Below are 15,428 nucleotides of genomic sequence, written 5' to 3'. Positions count from 1 at the left end.
TTAGTGATGCAACTCTTTACTGTGCTAATCCTTCACCTCAAGTGAAATAAAATTAATGAGTAACTTCACTGAAAACAATATTCTGATCTATTTCCAGTGCATCCAAAATAATTTTTATTGGAGAGTAAACATATCTAAATGTAGAGGAACAAATGTCTGTGGAGTCAGAGATGAGTTTGAATCCTGTCTGTGCCTCTTTCTAATAGTATTTGGCAAATTTTCTAGGTTTTGTTTTTGTTTTTGTTTTTGTTTTTTTGAGATGGAGTTTTGCTCTTGTTGCCCAGGATGGAGTTTAATGGGCTATCTCAGCTCAATGAAACCTCTGCCTTCTGGGTTCAAGCGATTCTCCTGCCTTAGCCTCTTGAGTAGCTGGTATTACAGGCATGCACCACTATGCCCAGCTAATTTTGTATTTTTAGTAGACATGGGGTTTCTCCATGTTGGTCAGGCTGGTCTGGAACCCCTGATCTCAGGCGATCCACCCGCCCTGGCCTCCCAAAGTGCTGGGATTACAGGTGTGAGCCACCATGCCTGGCCAATTTTCTAGTTTTTCATCTGTAAAAAGAGTATGAAATAACTGCTTCATGGGTCTGTAGTGTGGATTAAGAGATTAGCATACAGAAAATACCCAGCATAGTGAATTTTTGTGTATTACTTATAATCCTCCCTTGAGGGAATAAGAAACCTTTAAAAGTAATACAGAATACTTTCTTGGTCAGTTTTCTCAGAAACCCAAACACAGAGAAACCCATCAAGAGTAGTTCTCAGAGTGTTGTCCCCAGATCAACAGTATCAATACCAACTGTAAACTTACTAGAAATGCAAAGTCTTGGGCTCCATTTCAAACCTAGTGAATTAGAAACATGCGGAGACAGGGATGGCGGGAGGTGAATGGGGTAAGGGAGAGCAGAGGCCAGCAATCTGTGTCTTAACAGGTCCCTCAGTGATTCTGATGTGTGATAAAATTTGGGAACAACTACCATAATAAGACAACGGAGGAGGGCTTGGGGGCTGGAGGGTGGAGGTTTGATGTGCAGTCACCTCTTATAATCAAGTTGAAATTGGTAGGAAATTAAGAGAGAAAAGATCTCTTCTCAAAATAATTCTGAACATTTCTTTCTTAAATTTCCAGATTCTACAAAACTATAAAGACAACTCAAGGATACGCAAGCTCCTTAGGAACCTGGACTTCTATGTCCTTCCAGTTCTTAACATAGATGGTTATATCTACACTTGGACAACTGTGAGTACACCATGTTTGGTCTTGGGATGCATTCATGAACTAAAGCTCAATTCAGGTTAATTTTTCAGCGTTAGCCATTCCAGCTCTAAAAATATTTTATACCTATGTAAAGAAAGGAACCCCATTTGGGATAAAAATCAGCTTAACATCTTTAATCAAACCACCTACACTAAGTTTAGGCCTGAGGAAGCCTAAGGCCTTTTTAGAGTTGAAGTCCATTACAGGTTTTTTCTTTGTTTCTTCCTCTTCTCTTCCATCTTCTTAATGTTTGTGGATTGATTGCCTGCCACCCAATTAGGATTATATTGATAAAAATTCATGTACCAACTTGCATCCATGTCAAATCAGTTCTAGAAGCATAAAGGTAATGAATAATGTATCAACACAAAACCAGCCTACATTTCTCAATGCACTCATTCACACAGGGGGCAAACATCACATAAAGGCTTTTTATGCAGCAGACAACTGTCTCTTTAAAATGTCCCTGAAGTCTATCACTCCTCAAATAAGAGCCCCTATTTCTAGAGAGTATTCATTGCCTCCTCTTTTCCATTGCTCCCCTAAGGACTTCAGGGGCCCCTTTCTCTGGAATAGCCTTTCTGGCCTCGTGTGTGAATCGAGTCCTCCCTCTGTGCTTGTCTGATGACACTTGTCTTTATTTCCATCTCCATTCATCAGTCTTCAGCTTCCAGAAATGTGCAGAGACCATCTCTGACACACCTGGAACGGCCTTTTTCCATCTGTCAAGCTATTTCCCTTTCATCCCGTATCACTTGGACGTAAAAAATGACTCCAAAGCAAACGTTCCCTGAGTAAGCAGATCACGTCCACAGGCACTGCTAATCTGCTCATGAGGAAAAGGCCAAACTACTTCCTCCAATTTAATTGTTTACATGTATGTATACTTTTGGTTGTACAGATGTTCCTATTATTGGGGGCTGCTAGCCCATCTGTAAGACTAAAAATTACACACACAAGCTGCCTCATGTTAAAGGGAAGTTCTTCCAGATAATCCCAGGAAACATTTTTCATGTTCAAGGACCACCTATCATCACCAACACTGTGATTTATGAAACCTTAGAACAGCAACATCCCTATGTTCCTCTGCTACAGGATCGTCTTTGGAGGAAATCCCGTTCACCCCATAATAATGGCACATGTTTTGGGACGGATCTCAATCGAAATTTCAATGCATCTTGGTGCAGTAAGTACCTGCTTAGTAGATGAATTATGAACAAATATAAAGCTGAGAAGTAAGAAAAGAGATGAATTACTAAATGTATAATTTTTGAAAATAAACATCTAATATGGTACAGCTTTCTGGGCTTCCTAATGAGTTTTATTCCCTCTAACAGGATAATATCATCTAGATAGTAAGAGCTATCAGCATTCCAGTACAGGACTCTCTTCAAGTGAGGCTGGCTAAACAAGAACAAAGTAGACTTAGACCAGTGTGGATATATTTCAAATCCATCCCTTTGTTTTTAAATATATGAATTATCATAAAGAAAAGAAAAATCAGAGACTTATCCTTGCAGATTATTTCATAGCAGGGGGTGGGCAGTAAACAAACCAAACATTTTTCTCTCCTTATGGCATTTTCATGTTTCCAAATCTCAATATGCCCAGTGAATTGGAAGCAAATAAAGAAGGAGGAATGGCTGAGAACATTGCCATTAACCAGATGGGAAGGGTTAAAATTGAGACTTGGCAGCTGTGTGGTCTTGAAAAAATTGCTTCATCTCTCTGCTTTAGTTTTCTTTTATGTAAAATGTGGGTCACAGTAACCCTACCTTATCAGTAGGTTGTTGTGGGGATTAAATGGGATGCTACTTAGGAAGTGTTGGGTACAGTACCTGGCAGATAAGAGGTGCTCAGCTGATCATTCTTATTATTATTAATGAGGATTACAGACCACTTATGTCCTTGCTAAATAGCTCTAATGAGACTCAAGCTAGTAAGACATGAAGGAGAGATTTAAATCAAAAAGACAACGTCAGAACCTTACCCAGGAACCCAAGAACTGCTTTCCAGGCATTTGTTTCAGGGCCCACCACAGGTTTAAGTAAAAGTATACTAAAATGCCATTTCATTTTTGTAGCCCCTTTCCTGGGCCATGGAAGCATGGAGTTTGTTTCTAAATCCTAACGTTATCCCTTTCTGCCATTCTGAGTTCCTTCTAGAATGGTTATCCTTCAGTGACTATACAAGTTGACTAATCTAGCCAAGACTAACTCAACCAAGGGCAGGCGCTGATTCTACTCACAGATGCCCTGAGTATGGATGACTCCTTGCCATTGGTCATTTCCAAACTGAGATCATGCAGCCTTCTTTGTGGTTTCTTCCATATTCTAGGCATTGGCGCATCTAGAAACTGCCAAGATCAAACATTCTGTGGGACAGGGCCAGTGTCTGAACCAGAGACTAAAGCCGTTGCCAGCTTTGTAGAGAGCAAGAAGGACGATATTTTGTGCTTCCTGACCATGCACTCTTATGGGCAGTTAATTCTCACACCTTATGGCTACACCAAAAATAAATCAAGTAACCACCCAGAAATGGTGAGTCCACAGCACGAAGGCCTCCAGAAAAACCTCAGCAAGACCTCTGCCTTCCTTTTTCTGATTTCCATTTCCAAGATTTTGGCTCCAGTTGCCCTTTTGTTCTCTCTGCTTATCCCTATATTCTTTTTCCTGCTTTTGCACCTTGCCAGACGCCTGCTGGGAAGGCTTTGGGTTAAATGCTGCTTTACCTACGTTAATTAACTACCTGTTTCATAAAGTGTCAAGTTGGGAGACATCTTAGGTATTCATCTATAATATAAATGAGATGATTATGTTAATAATCTGCAGGAATGCACTTTCATTTCTGTAAATTCTCTTGAAGCTCCGTTCAGCAATTACAGCTTTTGAACCATGCTTTCAAGAACTTGCCAGCTGTTAGTGGAATATGGCATATCTAAAATAACATGGCTAAATAATATCTGCTCTCTTCTCTGCTAAACACAATGCTCTATTTTCTTCTAAACTCTTCCTTCAGTATTTGCTTAGGATTATTTGTAAGGGGAAGTGCCAGCAAAATGCAAGCTGGAGCTTGCATTTGGGAAACTGTTTTTGGTCTTATCCGGGTCCTTCTCTGAAGCTGTGTTTACCCAAGCACTGTTGGGCAGAATTACTGAGAAGGACTGGGCTCTTTGCCCTTTCGTGAACCAGAGGACAACAGACACAAATCAAAGAGAGGGTAAATTTAGAATTGCAAATTGCAATATTTGTTTTCCTTTTATTTTTTATTTTTTTTTCCATTTTTAATTGTAGTAAAATAAACATAAAATTTACTATCTTAACCATTTTTAAAGTATACAGTTTGGTAGTGTTAAGTATATTCACATTGTTATGCAGCCAATCACCAGAACTTCTTCATCTTGCATAATTGAAACTATGCCCATTAAACAACTTTCCATTTCTTCCTATACGAGTTCCTGGCAACCATCACTCTACTGTCTGTTTCTATGAATCTGACTACTCTAGATACCTCATATAATAGAATCATGCAGTATTTGTCTTTTTATGACTGGCTTTCACTAAGCATATTATCCCAAGTTTCCCCATGTTGTAGGGTGTATCCTAATTTTCTTCCTTCGTAAAGCCAAATAACATTCCACTGTGTGTATACACTACATTTTGTTCATCCCATCCACTTATCTGCCAATGGACGCACTTGGGTTGCTTCCACCTTTTGGCTATTGTGAACAATGCTGCTCTGAATATGCGTGTGTGAATCTCTCTTAAGACTCTGCTTTCAATTTTTGTGGATTCATATCCAAAATGTAATTGCTGGATCACATGGCAACGCTATTTTTAATTTTGGGGGGAACCACCATACTGTTTTTTATAGAGGCTGCTCCATTTGATATTCCCACCAACAGTACCTAAGGGTTTCTCCACATTCTTGCCAACACTTGTTATTTTCTGTTTATCTTTTTATTTTTTAAAAAAACATGCTCCTCTTTATATGCAAATGCTGAGAAGGAGTGGGGCTAAGCTTGCCCTGTTCTTAATATCACAGAGGCCTGATGACCTCTTGGTTAGGTTACACCTCTTGCACATCTCCCTCTGGAGCACAACCCGGAAGACACAAGGCCTGAACACTAAAAGAAAAACTACTATAGACCTATGTTGGAGGGAGCCCTTCTCCCAACACTCAAAAATATCCAACAATACTCAAGTACCTTTCTTGCAATTATTCTTTCTTTTCTTGGTCCAGGAACACTTGTACTGCATGATCATTTTGTAACACGTGGAAATAACTAACATCTGCCTAGATCTTTACAATTTACAGAGAGATTTATAGCTATTATCTCCTTTGACCCTCATGATAATATATTACATTCACTTTGGAGTATAGAAATTGAAACTCTGAGTTAACTTTATCTTCAGAACTCTATAAATAGAAAGTGGTGGGGCCCAGGCTGGAACTCATGTCTTTAGACTCCAGAGGACACATTCATCATCCCACTACCTCACACTGCCTCTCTCTGCTCAGAAAGGGTGTGCAACTTCTAGGAGTCTATCAGCTAGATTCCCAGTCAACTATGCGCTATTTCCTTCTCATTTGTGAGAACTGGAAGTTCTATTTCTTCAATAAAGAAATATACAGAAGCAGATATTTCAGTCAAGAAGCCCAGAATGCTCCCTTTTTCCCAGTTTTGGAGATATTTGTTGTAGATTCCTACCTTCTGCTTAAAGGGGTCTGTGACAAACACAAATGAATCTCCAAAGACAGGTAATTAGAGATGTTTGATGGAAAGGGGTCTTCCACCAACAGAAAAAGGAGGCTAGTATATTCCAGTATGTTTCTTGGGTACTTCATTCTCTAATTGGTTCAGGAAAACAGATACTATGTGACCATTTTGCAAGTTTGTATTGAAAGGTTGGAGGGTCTCCTACTGCTGATTGACTGTCTGGTTAGAGCCCTGTGCTGTGGCCAGAGGCTAGAAGGAGCAAGACAGCAGGAGGGACCTGAGGCAATGGCACCACCACTGCTGGACAGTAACTCTAAGAAGGGAATAACTAGCAACTTCATAGCACTATATACAGAAAACAGTAAATCAAATTGAGAAAGATGGCTTCAATTCTGTGTCTCTTACAGTCTCAGGTGCTGAAGAGTTCACATAAACAGTCATCTCCAAGCCTTTTCAATAAAAAGACTGTGAATATTTTACTACCACATGTCTACCTTATTGAAGCTACTTAGCAGTGTTTTTAGGTTCTTGGGAGCAAGCTTTGATAGAGTGCACAAAGACACAGAATCAAGCCAACTGCTCCAAGGAGATTTCCATTTCTAGTACTATTTACAAGCAACAGAGACTAGTAATTAATCTTTATTATTTACAAAACCAAAAGTTTATAGAAATCATGGTAAATATTATACTACGTGATAGACAGCTTGGCAATCACTATGTAGGAGAAACATAACTATATATAGACTCTTTCTAAACTGCTCTGGAAATCAGAAGAGCTATAAGAATTTTAATGTTTTACATGCTTACATTCTTTCCATTTGAATTCTCTTCGGATCAGCCTCTGTACTCCATCCCAAGCTCTGTTGCCGCCACACCTACCAGACCAGGGCTTTATTCAACCATTCTGTGGGCCTGCCTCTGAATATATGCTTACAGGAAATTCTCTGGGCCCAGAGAAGGAGTTGTTAAGCAGGCCAGAGGTTTTTAGAAATGTATATTATGTACTATTGGCAAATGAGTTTTTATTATTTTTATTAGGAAGTACCTGTAAGCTGAGAAAAAAAGGGCAGCAAAGAAATTGGCTCTATCATAGCCTTGCAATGTAGTGTCAGGAGAGAGAAGTACAATCAGGAGTTCCACCTCCAGAGACAGAAGTTGGATTCAGAAGTCTAGGGGATTTCCATTTTATCTTCTCAGAAGGGCCCAAATAGCTAAGCTGAGGATCACAACTGAATGCCTCTCATATCTATCTCTTACTCCTCTCCGCTTCTCCATAGTAATTCCTCATGGAATTATTAAAATAGAACTCAGAAGTTCTTTTATCAACAAAGAAGGGTAAACTGGAAAGACTATTTCCTACTCCACAGCCAGGATTTGAGGAAAGGGAATGATGTCAGATAAAATAAATGATGGCTGGCAATGAGAAAAAAAAATTTGTTGTCAAGGGTGAGCTGCAGGAAAGAGAAAAAAAAAGCAAGGAACCATTTGGTTGGCAAGTATAGTCTGGGTCTGATGCATATATCTCAAATGAAAGGTAAGGCCTCACATGGACCAGTTAGCATGGTGTTCCATTAAAACACACACACACACACACACACACACACACACAAACACCCCACATGGGAATTAAAAATAATTAAAAGCAATTCGTATCTCTGCTAGAGACTCTTAAAGAACTTCAGAAGGGAATGTGGTTGGTAAATCACAATGCTTTTCCCAGGCCCCTTCTCTCAACTTCATTACATACAGCAGCTACCCTGAATCCTGCCCACCCCTCACTCTCATTTCCTTACCAGAATTTCTCTCTCCAGCAGACCGTTCTTGGACCTCCTCCCAGTGTAAATGATTAAACCAGCTTTTTTAGCCTCTCCCTACCCATTATCTCAATTCTGGATAACACAAACCCAGGAACTGAGGCAGACTCAGAATCCCTTTTTAGGAAGTGAGGGAGAAGGTGAATGGCCAAAATGGCATTCTTAGTGAGTGGAGAGAGAGCAAGTGACTTGCAAGTATGTCTGACAGAGTGTTTTTTCTCTGATCTTAGTCATACACAGAAAGCCTCAAGTGCCTAAGAACACTGCCCACAACCGTCCAGTATGATCCCCCCAACATCCTTATTGCCTTTTTGCCAACAGAAATATTGTTCCTTTTGAATTTCGCTGGGCCAGTTTCCTCTCTAGACAAGCACTACTCTGCAACATCTCAGGATTCAGCTAGACAATACAGAGCTGGGAGAAAGAGAATCTAAAATGAGGCCTGTCCCTAGTCAGGTATCCAGGGAGCTGGTGCACCTGGAGTGCAGTCAGTCAGCCCTGAGGGGTAAAGCTATGGTGGATCACAGTACAGGCAGGGAGGGAGACTATCACGGGAAGCAGTGGGATATTCCATCTGACGGGTAGAACACACATGTCTAGGCTAGGGAATACCTAGAGGGTCTGTCGGCAAACCTAGAAGAGATGCATCAGAAGGTCAATGAGCCCAGCCAGTAGACTTGGGCCTCACTAACGTGACTCTGATCTCAGGAAAGGGGCTGCAGAGGTGAAGTGGTGGTAGGTGTGGGGACGGGTATGACTTCCAGCTCTGAAATGCTATGAGAGATAAACACTATAAGGAAAACGAAGAGGGGAGTCAGAGAGAGATATGAAGAAAGGGCTATGGGGGTTCAAAGTGGGAAGAAATAGAATCCAGTTGTAGGGATCAGGTAAGGCCTCTTGGAGAAGTTGGCATTTGAAAAAGTCCTTTGAGGCTGGGCAGAATTTCAATAGCAGAGATAAGAGGTAGGGATTCCATGTGGAGGAAACATCCTGAGGAAAGATAGAGGCTGAGGAATATGGGGCAAGGCTGAGGAATGGTAGGAAAACGAGTTTTTGACTATCATCTGGGGGGATGACAAAATGTGGTTTTGGGAAGGTGGGGTAGAGTCATATTGGAGAGGATCTCAAAAACTAGGCTGAGAAGTTTGTACTTAATTCAGTGAGCAACCAGGAGCTCTTGAAGACTTTTCCACAAGATCCTGATCATAGCTGTATGCTACAAAATTTCATCTGGAAGCCAGGTGGGAGAACTTGAATGGAAATCTATTAGAAGATGCCACAGACAGCCAGGCACGGTGGCTCACGCCTGTAATCCCAGCACTTTGGGAGGCCGAGACTGGTGGATCATGAGGTCAGGAGTTCAAGACTAGCCTGGACAAGATGGTGAAACCCTATCTCTACTAAAAAACCACAAAAATTAGCTGGGTGCGGTGGCAGGCACTTGTAATCCCAGCTACTTGGGAGGCTGCAGGAGAAGAATCGCTTGAACCCGGGTGGCGGAGGTTGCGGTGAGCCAAGATTGTGCCACTGTACTCCAGCCTGGGCGACAGAATGAGACTCCATCTCAAAAAAAAAAAAAAAAAAAAGATGCCACAGACCATTTCAGAGGTAGAGTCCGACATAGAATGATGACACTGGAAATGCAACTTGGCAACTGTTTTAGAGATGGAATATCAGAGATGCCTGCAGAATTCTACATGTGTGTTTGGTAGAGCATGCAAGCCCAGAAACATGAAAGTCAGAGCAGCCTTATTAGCGGGATAGATGGTGAAAATGGATTTGAGCGTGTTGAATCTGAGGTACCAGCAGGCTACCTAGATGTAGACGTCCAATGGGAAGTTGGAAAGGTGGCCTAAAACTCTGGAGATGAATCTGGACAAAACACCAAACGCTTGGATTGTTGGATTTATTTTAAACACCAGATATCTGTCTCTGCATTTCCCACCTACAGATTCAAGTTGGACAGAAGGCAGCAAATGCATTGAAAGCAAAGTATGGAACCAATTATAGAGTTGGATCGAGTGCAGATATTTTATGTAAGTATCTTTTTTTGCCTCTTCAATAGTATCTAAGGCACAAAAGAAGTCAGTGGACTTTGGGTGGTGAGATAGGCGGGAGAGGAACAGAAGAGTTCCTGGGATCAACAGGGAGTTGTACAAATCAAAATGACCAAGGATAAAAGGGAGTCTGTACAAATCCAGAATTATACTCTCTAGGGATAAGGTATGAACTAAAAGAAAAAGAATTAATGCGCTGGCTCAGACCAGAACTTCCCCTGGCTTCAGTTAAAAAGAGCTGGCAAGCTAGAAGGCACAGGAGGTAACAGGAAGGACATTGTCCACTGACCTTTGGTCAGTCAATTCAGTTCCCAGAGGACCCATCAAGCTAAGAAAGCCCTGGAGAAAAATACCTAAAGACAAGAATTTAGTTGAAAGGAGAGCGCGCTATTTCTCCCAACCCCAACCTCCACCTTCTCCACCCTCCATAAGCCCCCCTCTAAATACTTGTATAATATTTTTCTTGTGGGTCATTTTGTTTCTGTTCCTTTCTTTATATGACTCAGTTCACTCTTGCCAGGCAATATTAGGTTGCCAAGTCAGTGACTCAGCTGAGAAACTTTAGCCAAACCTCCCCATGTGCTAGACACAGTGTCAGGTATGATGGGGGACAGAGACACTAAATAAGATGTGGTTCCCGCCCTGCAGAGGCTTACAACCAAGGAGAAAGAGAAGACAGCTATTCCTGAGACCCTGATCTAAAACAGCTTCTTTATTTTACTAAGTGAACCTTTAGTTCCTGAAAAGGCTATAGGAATCTGTTCTTTCAAAGTGCGACTTCTACCTCTGCCTTCATGTTTTCACCTGTAGATGCCTCATCAGGGTCTTCAAGAGACTGGGCCCGAGACATTGGGATTCCCTTCTCATATACGTTTGAGCTGAGGGACAGTGGAACATACGGGTTTGTTCTGCCAGAAGCTCAGATCCAGCCCACTTGTGAGGAGACCATGGAGGCTGTGCTGTCGGTCCTGGATGATGTGTATGCAAAACATTGGGACTCGGACAGTGCTGGAAGGGTGACATCTGCCACTGTGCTGCTGGGTCTGCTGGTGTCCTGCATGTCTCTTCTCTAAGTGCATCCCGCCCAGGCCTGCTCAACCCCAGTGGCTTGGGTATGGCTGGAGGAACAGTGTGCTGTGGTTGTAGAGAAACCAAATCATTTAACTAAAAATACTTCCTATTTCAATAAGGAAAAATCATGTCTGCGTTTTAATATTTGTTTTTCTGTGAGTTGAGCTTTATTCCTTTATACGAGGAATTAGTTAGGTATTAGTTAGTACAATAATGCTACAAACCAAACCTCTCTAAAACCAAGTGGTGCAAATCTACAGGTCATGATGCAGTGATCTTGGTTGTGCTCGCTTAGGCATCCGTGGTCAGTTTCAGGGCAGCTGGTAGATCTCGGATGAACTCACTCTGGGGGTTGGCTACTGTAGGCTAATATAGGATAGCCTCAGCTGCAATGAGGAATGGGGTCTCTGCTCCCTGTATCTTCTCCTCCAGCACATTGGTACCATGCACTCATGGCCATGGTGAAGGAGCAAAAGCAGCAGGAGAGCAAGTCTCAATGTGCAGGCACTTTTCAAACCTCTGCTTGCATCCTATTTGCTAACATCCCATTTGCCAGAGGAAGTCACATGGCTGAGCTCTGCATCAAGGGGTGGAACAGAGCAGAAGGTGGTGAGTGAAGAATTGGGGCCATCAGTGAAATGACTCTATCTGGTGTTTATATCGCACCCTTGACCTTCACTGGCTTAGCTTCAGAGTCGGTAGCTCAGCTACAATTCGAGGCAACTCAACTAGATGGCTATTATCCTATTCAGCTTTAAATGCAGAGAAACCTGTGAGTTCCAGTGGAACCCCACTGCTCTTGAAATCTAATTAAAAGTCACATGATGAGATTCTGATAGGGCCATTTGTGTTCTACTAATTTTTGTGATTTATGATCTTAACATTCACTAAGGAAAATGAAGTAGGAATAGGTCTTCTACCCTGGTGTCTGGGAATTTTTTCTCATCTGTATTCTTCAAAAATTTTGCTTATGCTTTTGAATCAGGTTCTTGCTTTCTTAATTTTGTGTTAGTGAGTTAGTAGCAGCATTCAGAGGATAAGTTATACAATCTCTCTTGATGACTGTTGTTGGTTTTATTTACTTATTTATTCATTAAAAAAATTTAAGGATCTACTAGGTGCATTTTGATAGGTTCTGGGATTACAATGGTGAATAAGATAGATGTGGTCCCTGTCTATTTTAAATTTATATTCCAATGGGTGAGATCAGGAGTAGCAGCCATAAATAATTGGAATGGACATGCTATTTCATACCAGGTGAATCCCAGCTCTAGGGGAATACAATAAGCAAGAACACAAATAAATAAACTAAATATTGCAGTTTGTGACACATACTATGAAAGAAATGAAAAGTCAGTAGAGAGGAGAGGAAGGCCCACATTGTACGTGTACAGATATCTAGGCATTTAATTGTGCTATCTCATCTATTAAATTGTAAGTGCTGTTAAAGTAGCAGCCATGACTGTCATTTCCTATGTATCTCTACGTGACACCTTGAAATGGTGCTAAGCAGTTGTCAGGCTTCGAATAAATGTAGTTGTGACCAGCTGACAGGGCATCCTTGGGTGTTCAGTCACCCATTGCCAAATATCCTTGTTGGTCACAGTCACAATACACTTCTTGGTTGTAACCCTTTTATTGCCTTTCTTTGTAGTCTTTATTTCTTCATGTTTTGCTAGTGTGTGGCTGATAAGGGTCAGAAAGGAAAATGTCAGAGGCAATAGGGTTTAATGAATCAGAGAACAGCTATTTACATAAAAATGCCAACTCCACAATTGTGGCATTGTCAGGAGGAAATGGTTTGGTTTCATCAACGGTCAGCCTAGAAAGGAAGAAAACTAGTGTGACCACCCAATGCTATATTCAAGAAGGAAGCAGGGGATCTGTGCTTACAGACACTGGTTATCAGTGTTCATCTAGCCTGGGTTTTAGTCTCCAAGGCTATTTTAAAAATAACTCGAACCTCTGAGTACTACGGGAGCTCTGATCTACAAAGTTTAATTTATGTCTAGAGATGGAGCTCATGGGCAAATAAAGTCAGAAGAGAATAGAGAGAAACTCAGTTAATCGATCAGCTTGCCTGAAACTTCCCACATGGATTTTTCCAGATTCCAGGATGCGATCATAGTTTCCTTGAGGGGACTTCACCTGTCTCTGGGGGAATAAGGTACTGGGAAACATGACACATTTTTTACTGCTTCTGGAAGTTTTTTATTTCCTGTGAAAGGATCCTAAGAACAGGGATAGAAAGATGGTGAATGACCACACTGATCTTTCTAAGAATGTTTTCAACTTCGTGGTGGAAAATGATATTTGTTTGGGAAAACTTCACAGCTGATGCTACTAATGCAATCTCAAGAGTATCCTAGTTGTAGTTTGGTTGGGTCTGGGATTTGATTTTATCATACTTTAAAGCTAAGAAGTTAGCTTGTTAATACTTCATATGTGTTAGTAGAAGACTTGAAACTCCCAGTCAGAGTCAAAGGACACTATTTCCCAAAGCACATGAAGCAGCATGAGCATCAGCATATTTACAGGGATTCCTCCTTCTCCCAAGCTCCAAGAGGATGATGCAAAGAGCCCAGATGCCACGTGCACATGCAGCGAGTTGTGCAACCGAGAGAAACACTAAGCTTTGGAATTCACTGCTTTTACAGCAAGCAGTAAGAAGCCTGATCTTATCCCAGAAGAAGACATGTCCCCATCACTCAAGGTTGCTTGCTTACTGCAAATAAAACTGAGAAATGGCCCAGGTAAAAGTGGTCAGGGCCTTGCATCCTTGGCCCAGCCAGGAAGATGTGCAGGAGAAAAAGAGGCTCTAAAGGACTGACTGTCTCCCACTAAGTTTTATGTGTCAGGTTGAATCCTATGAAATTGCTGCTTTTGTGGGTCAACAAAGTTCAAGTATTGGTGATTTTTACATGGTTCAATTTAAGTTTATCTCAGTACTAATCAAAGTACTTTTATAATGCCTCCCCCTTTTATTTTTAGGAAGTTTGACTATTCTGCCTTTTCCGTTACTATTTCTGTCTTTCCACCAAACTCTATCAGTGCTTTTTCCATAACTATTCCTACAAAGGATCTAGATCTTCTTGACTTACAGGTGAATTTAGAGTTTAAAATGATGCAAAATAGGCCCGGCGCGGTGGCTCAAGCCTGTAATCCCAGCACTTTGGGAGGCCGAGACGGGCAGATCACGAGGTCAGGAGATCGAGACCATCCTGGCTAACACGGTGAAACCCCGTCTCTACTAAAAATACAAAAAACTAGCCGGGCAAGGTGGCGGGCGCCTGTAGTCCCAGCTACTCCGGAGGCTGAGGCAGGAGAATGGCGTAAACCCGGGAGGCGGAGCTTGCAGTGAGCTGAGATCTGGCCACTGCAATCCAGCCCGGGCTACAGAGCAAGACTCCGTCTCAAAAAAAAAAAAAAAAAAAAAAAAAAAAAAGATGCAAAATAATAAATGCAGATGATATACAAGCTTCTAGCTCTAGGGTTTTTTTTTTTACAGCACTATCAAAGTGAGTTATATTTTTATTTTCACTGTGTATGACAAAGCTCCTATTTCTCGTCCTTATGCAGTTTATCAGTCTCCTGATGTTATTAAAAATATATTCTTTATATCACCCCAGTATTATTCATATCTTATGTATGTAATTTGAATCTGGTATAAATTTATTATGGCACTAAGAGAAGCCCACTGCTCAAGAACATAAAATTGCGGTACTAAATACAGAGTTTTTTAAAAATCTAAAATTAATAATTATTTATTTTATGATGTGCAACAATTGAAATATTTTATGTGTATTATCTTGTGTGAAGATGTTACCAGAAAGGGGTCCCAATCCAGAATCCAAGAGAGGGTTCCTGGATCTCATGCAAGAAAGAATTTAGGGCAAGTCCACTGAGTAAAGTGAAAGCCAGTTTATCAAGAAGGTGAAGGAACAAAAGAATGGCTACTCCATAGACAGAACAGCCCCAAAGGCTGCTGGTAGCCCATTTTTATGGTTATTTCTTGATGACATGCTAAACACGGGGTGGATTATTCGTGCCTCCCCTTTTTAGACCATATAGGGTAACTTCCTGATGTTGCTATGGCATTTGTAAACTGTCATGGCGCTGGTGGGAGAATAGCAGTGAGGACAACCAGCGGTCACTCTCATCGCCATCTTGGTTTTGGTGGATTTTGGCCGGCTTCTTTACTGCAACCTGTTTTATCAGCAAGGTCTTTATGACCTGTATCTTGTGCCAAACTCCTATCTCATCCTGTGACTTAGAATGCCTTAACGGTCTGGGAATGCAGCCCAGTAGGTCTCAGCCTTATTTGACTCAGACCCTATTCAAGATGGAGTTGCTCTGGTTCACATGCCTCTGACAATACTCATAAGAATCTTGAGTTAGATATTTTTATTTATTTGATGAAGAAACTGGGACAGACAGGTTAAGAAATACGCCCAGTCATGGGCACACATTTGTTTGTTTGTTTGTTTGTTTGTTTTTAGAGACAG

The 15,428-nt window shown here is 41.3% G+C and overlaps 1 protein-coding gene across 1 annotated transcript in view; it reads left to right on the top strand.

Moving 5' to 3' along the window:
- CPO (carboxypeptidase O) overlaps positions 1 to 10,925 on the top strand; it is a 30,013-nt gene extending 19,088 nt beyond the window's left edge. The window contains exons 5-9 of the mRNA XM_050752244.1: positions 1,133 to 1,243; positions 2,357 to 2,447; positions 3,599 to 3,801; positions 9,747 to 9,831; positions 10,663 to 10,925. Coding sequence (XP_050608201.1) covers positions 1,133 to 1,243; positions 2,357 to 2,447; positions 3,599 to 3,801; positions 9,747 to 9,831; positions 10,663 to 10,925 — 753 coding nt within the window. The remainder of the gene's footprint in view (positions 1 to 1,132; positions 1,244 to 2,356; positions 2,448 to 3,598; positions 3,802 to 9,746; positions 9,832 to 10,662) is intronic.
- Positions 10,926 to 15,428: the final 4,503 nt, after the last annotated feature.

Source organism: Macaca thibetana, chromosome 12, assembly GCF_024542745.1.
Source record: "Macaca thibetana thibetana isolate TM-01 chromosome 12, ASM2454274v1, whole genome shotgun sequence".
In the NCBI taxonomy this organism is placed as follows: domain Eukaryota; kingdom Metazoa; phylum Chordata; class Mammalia; order Primates; family Cercopithecidae; genus Macaca; species Macaca thibetana.
This window is presented reverse-complemented; position numbering and strand designations above follow the sequence as displayed.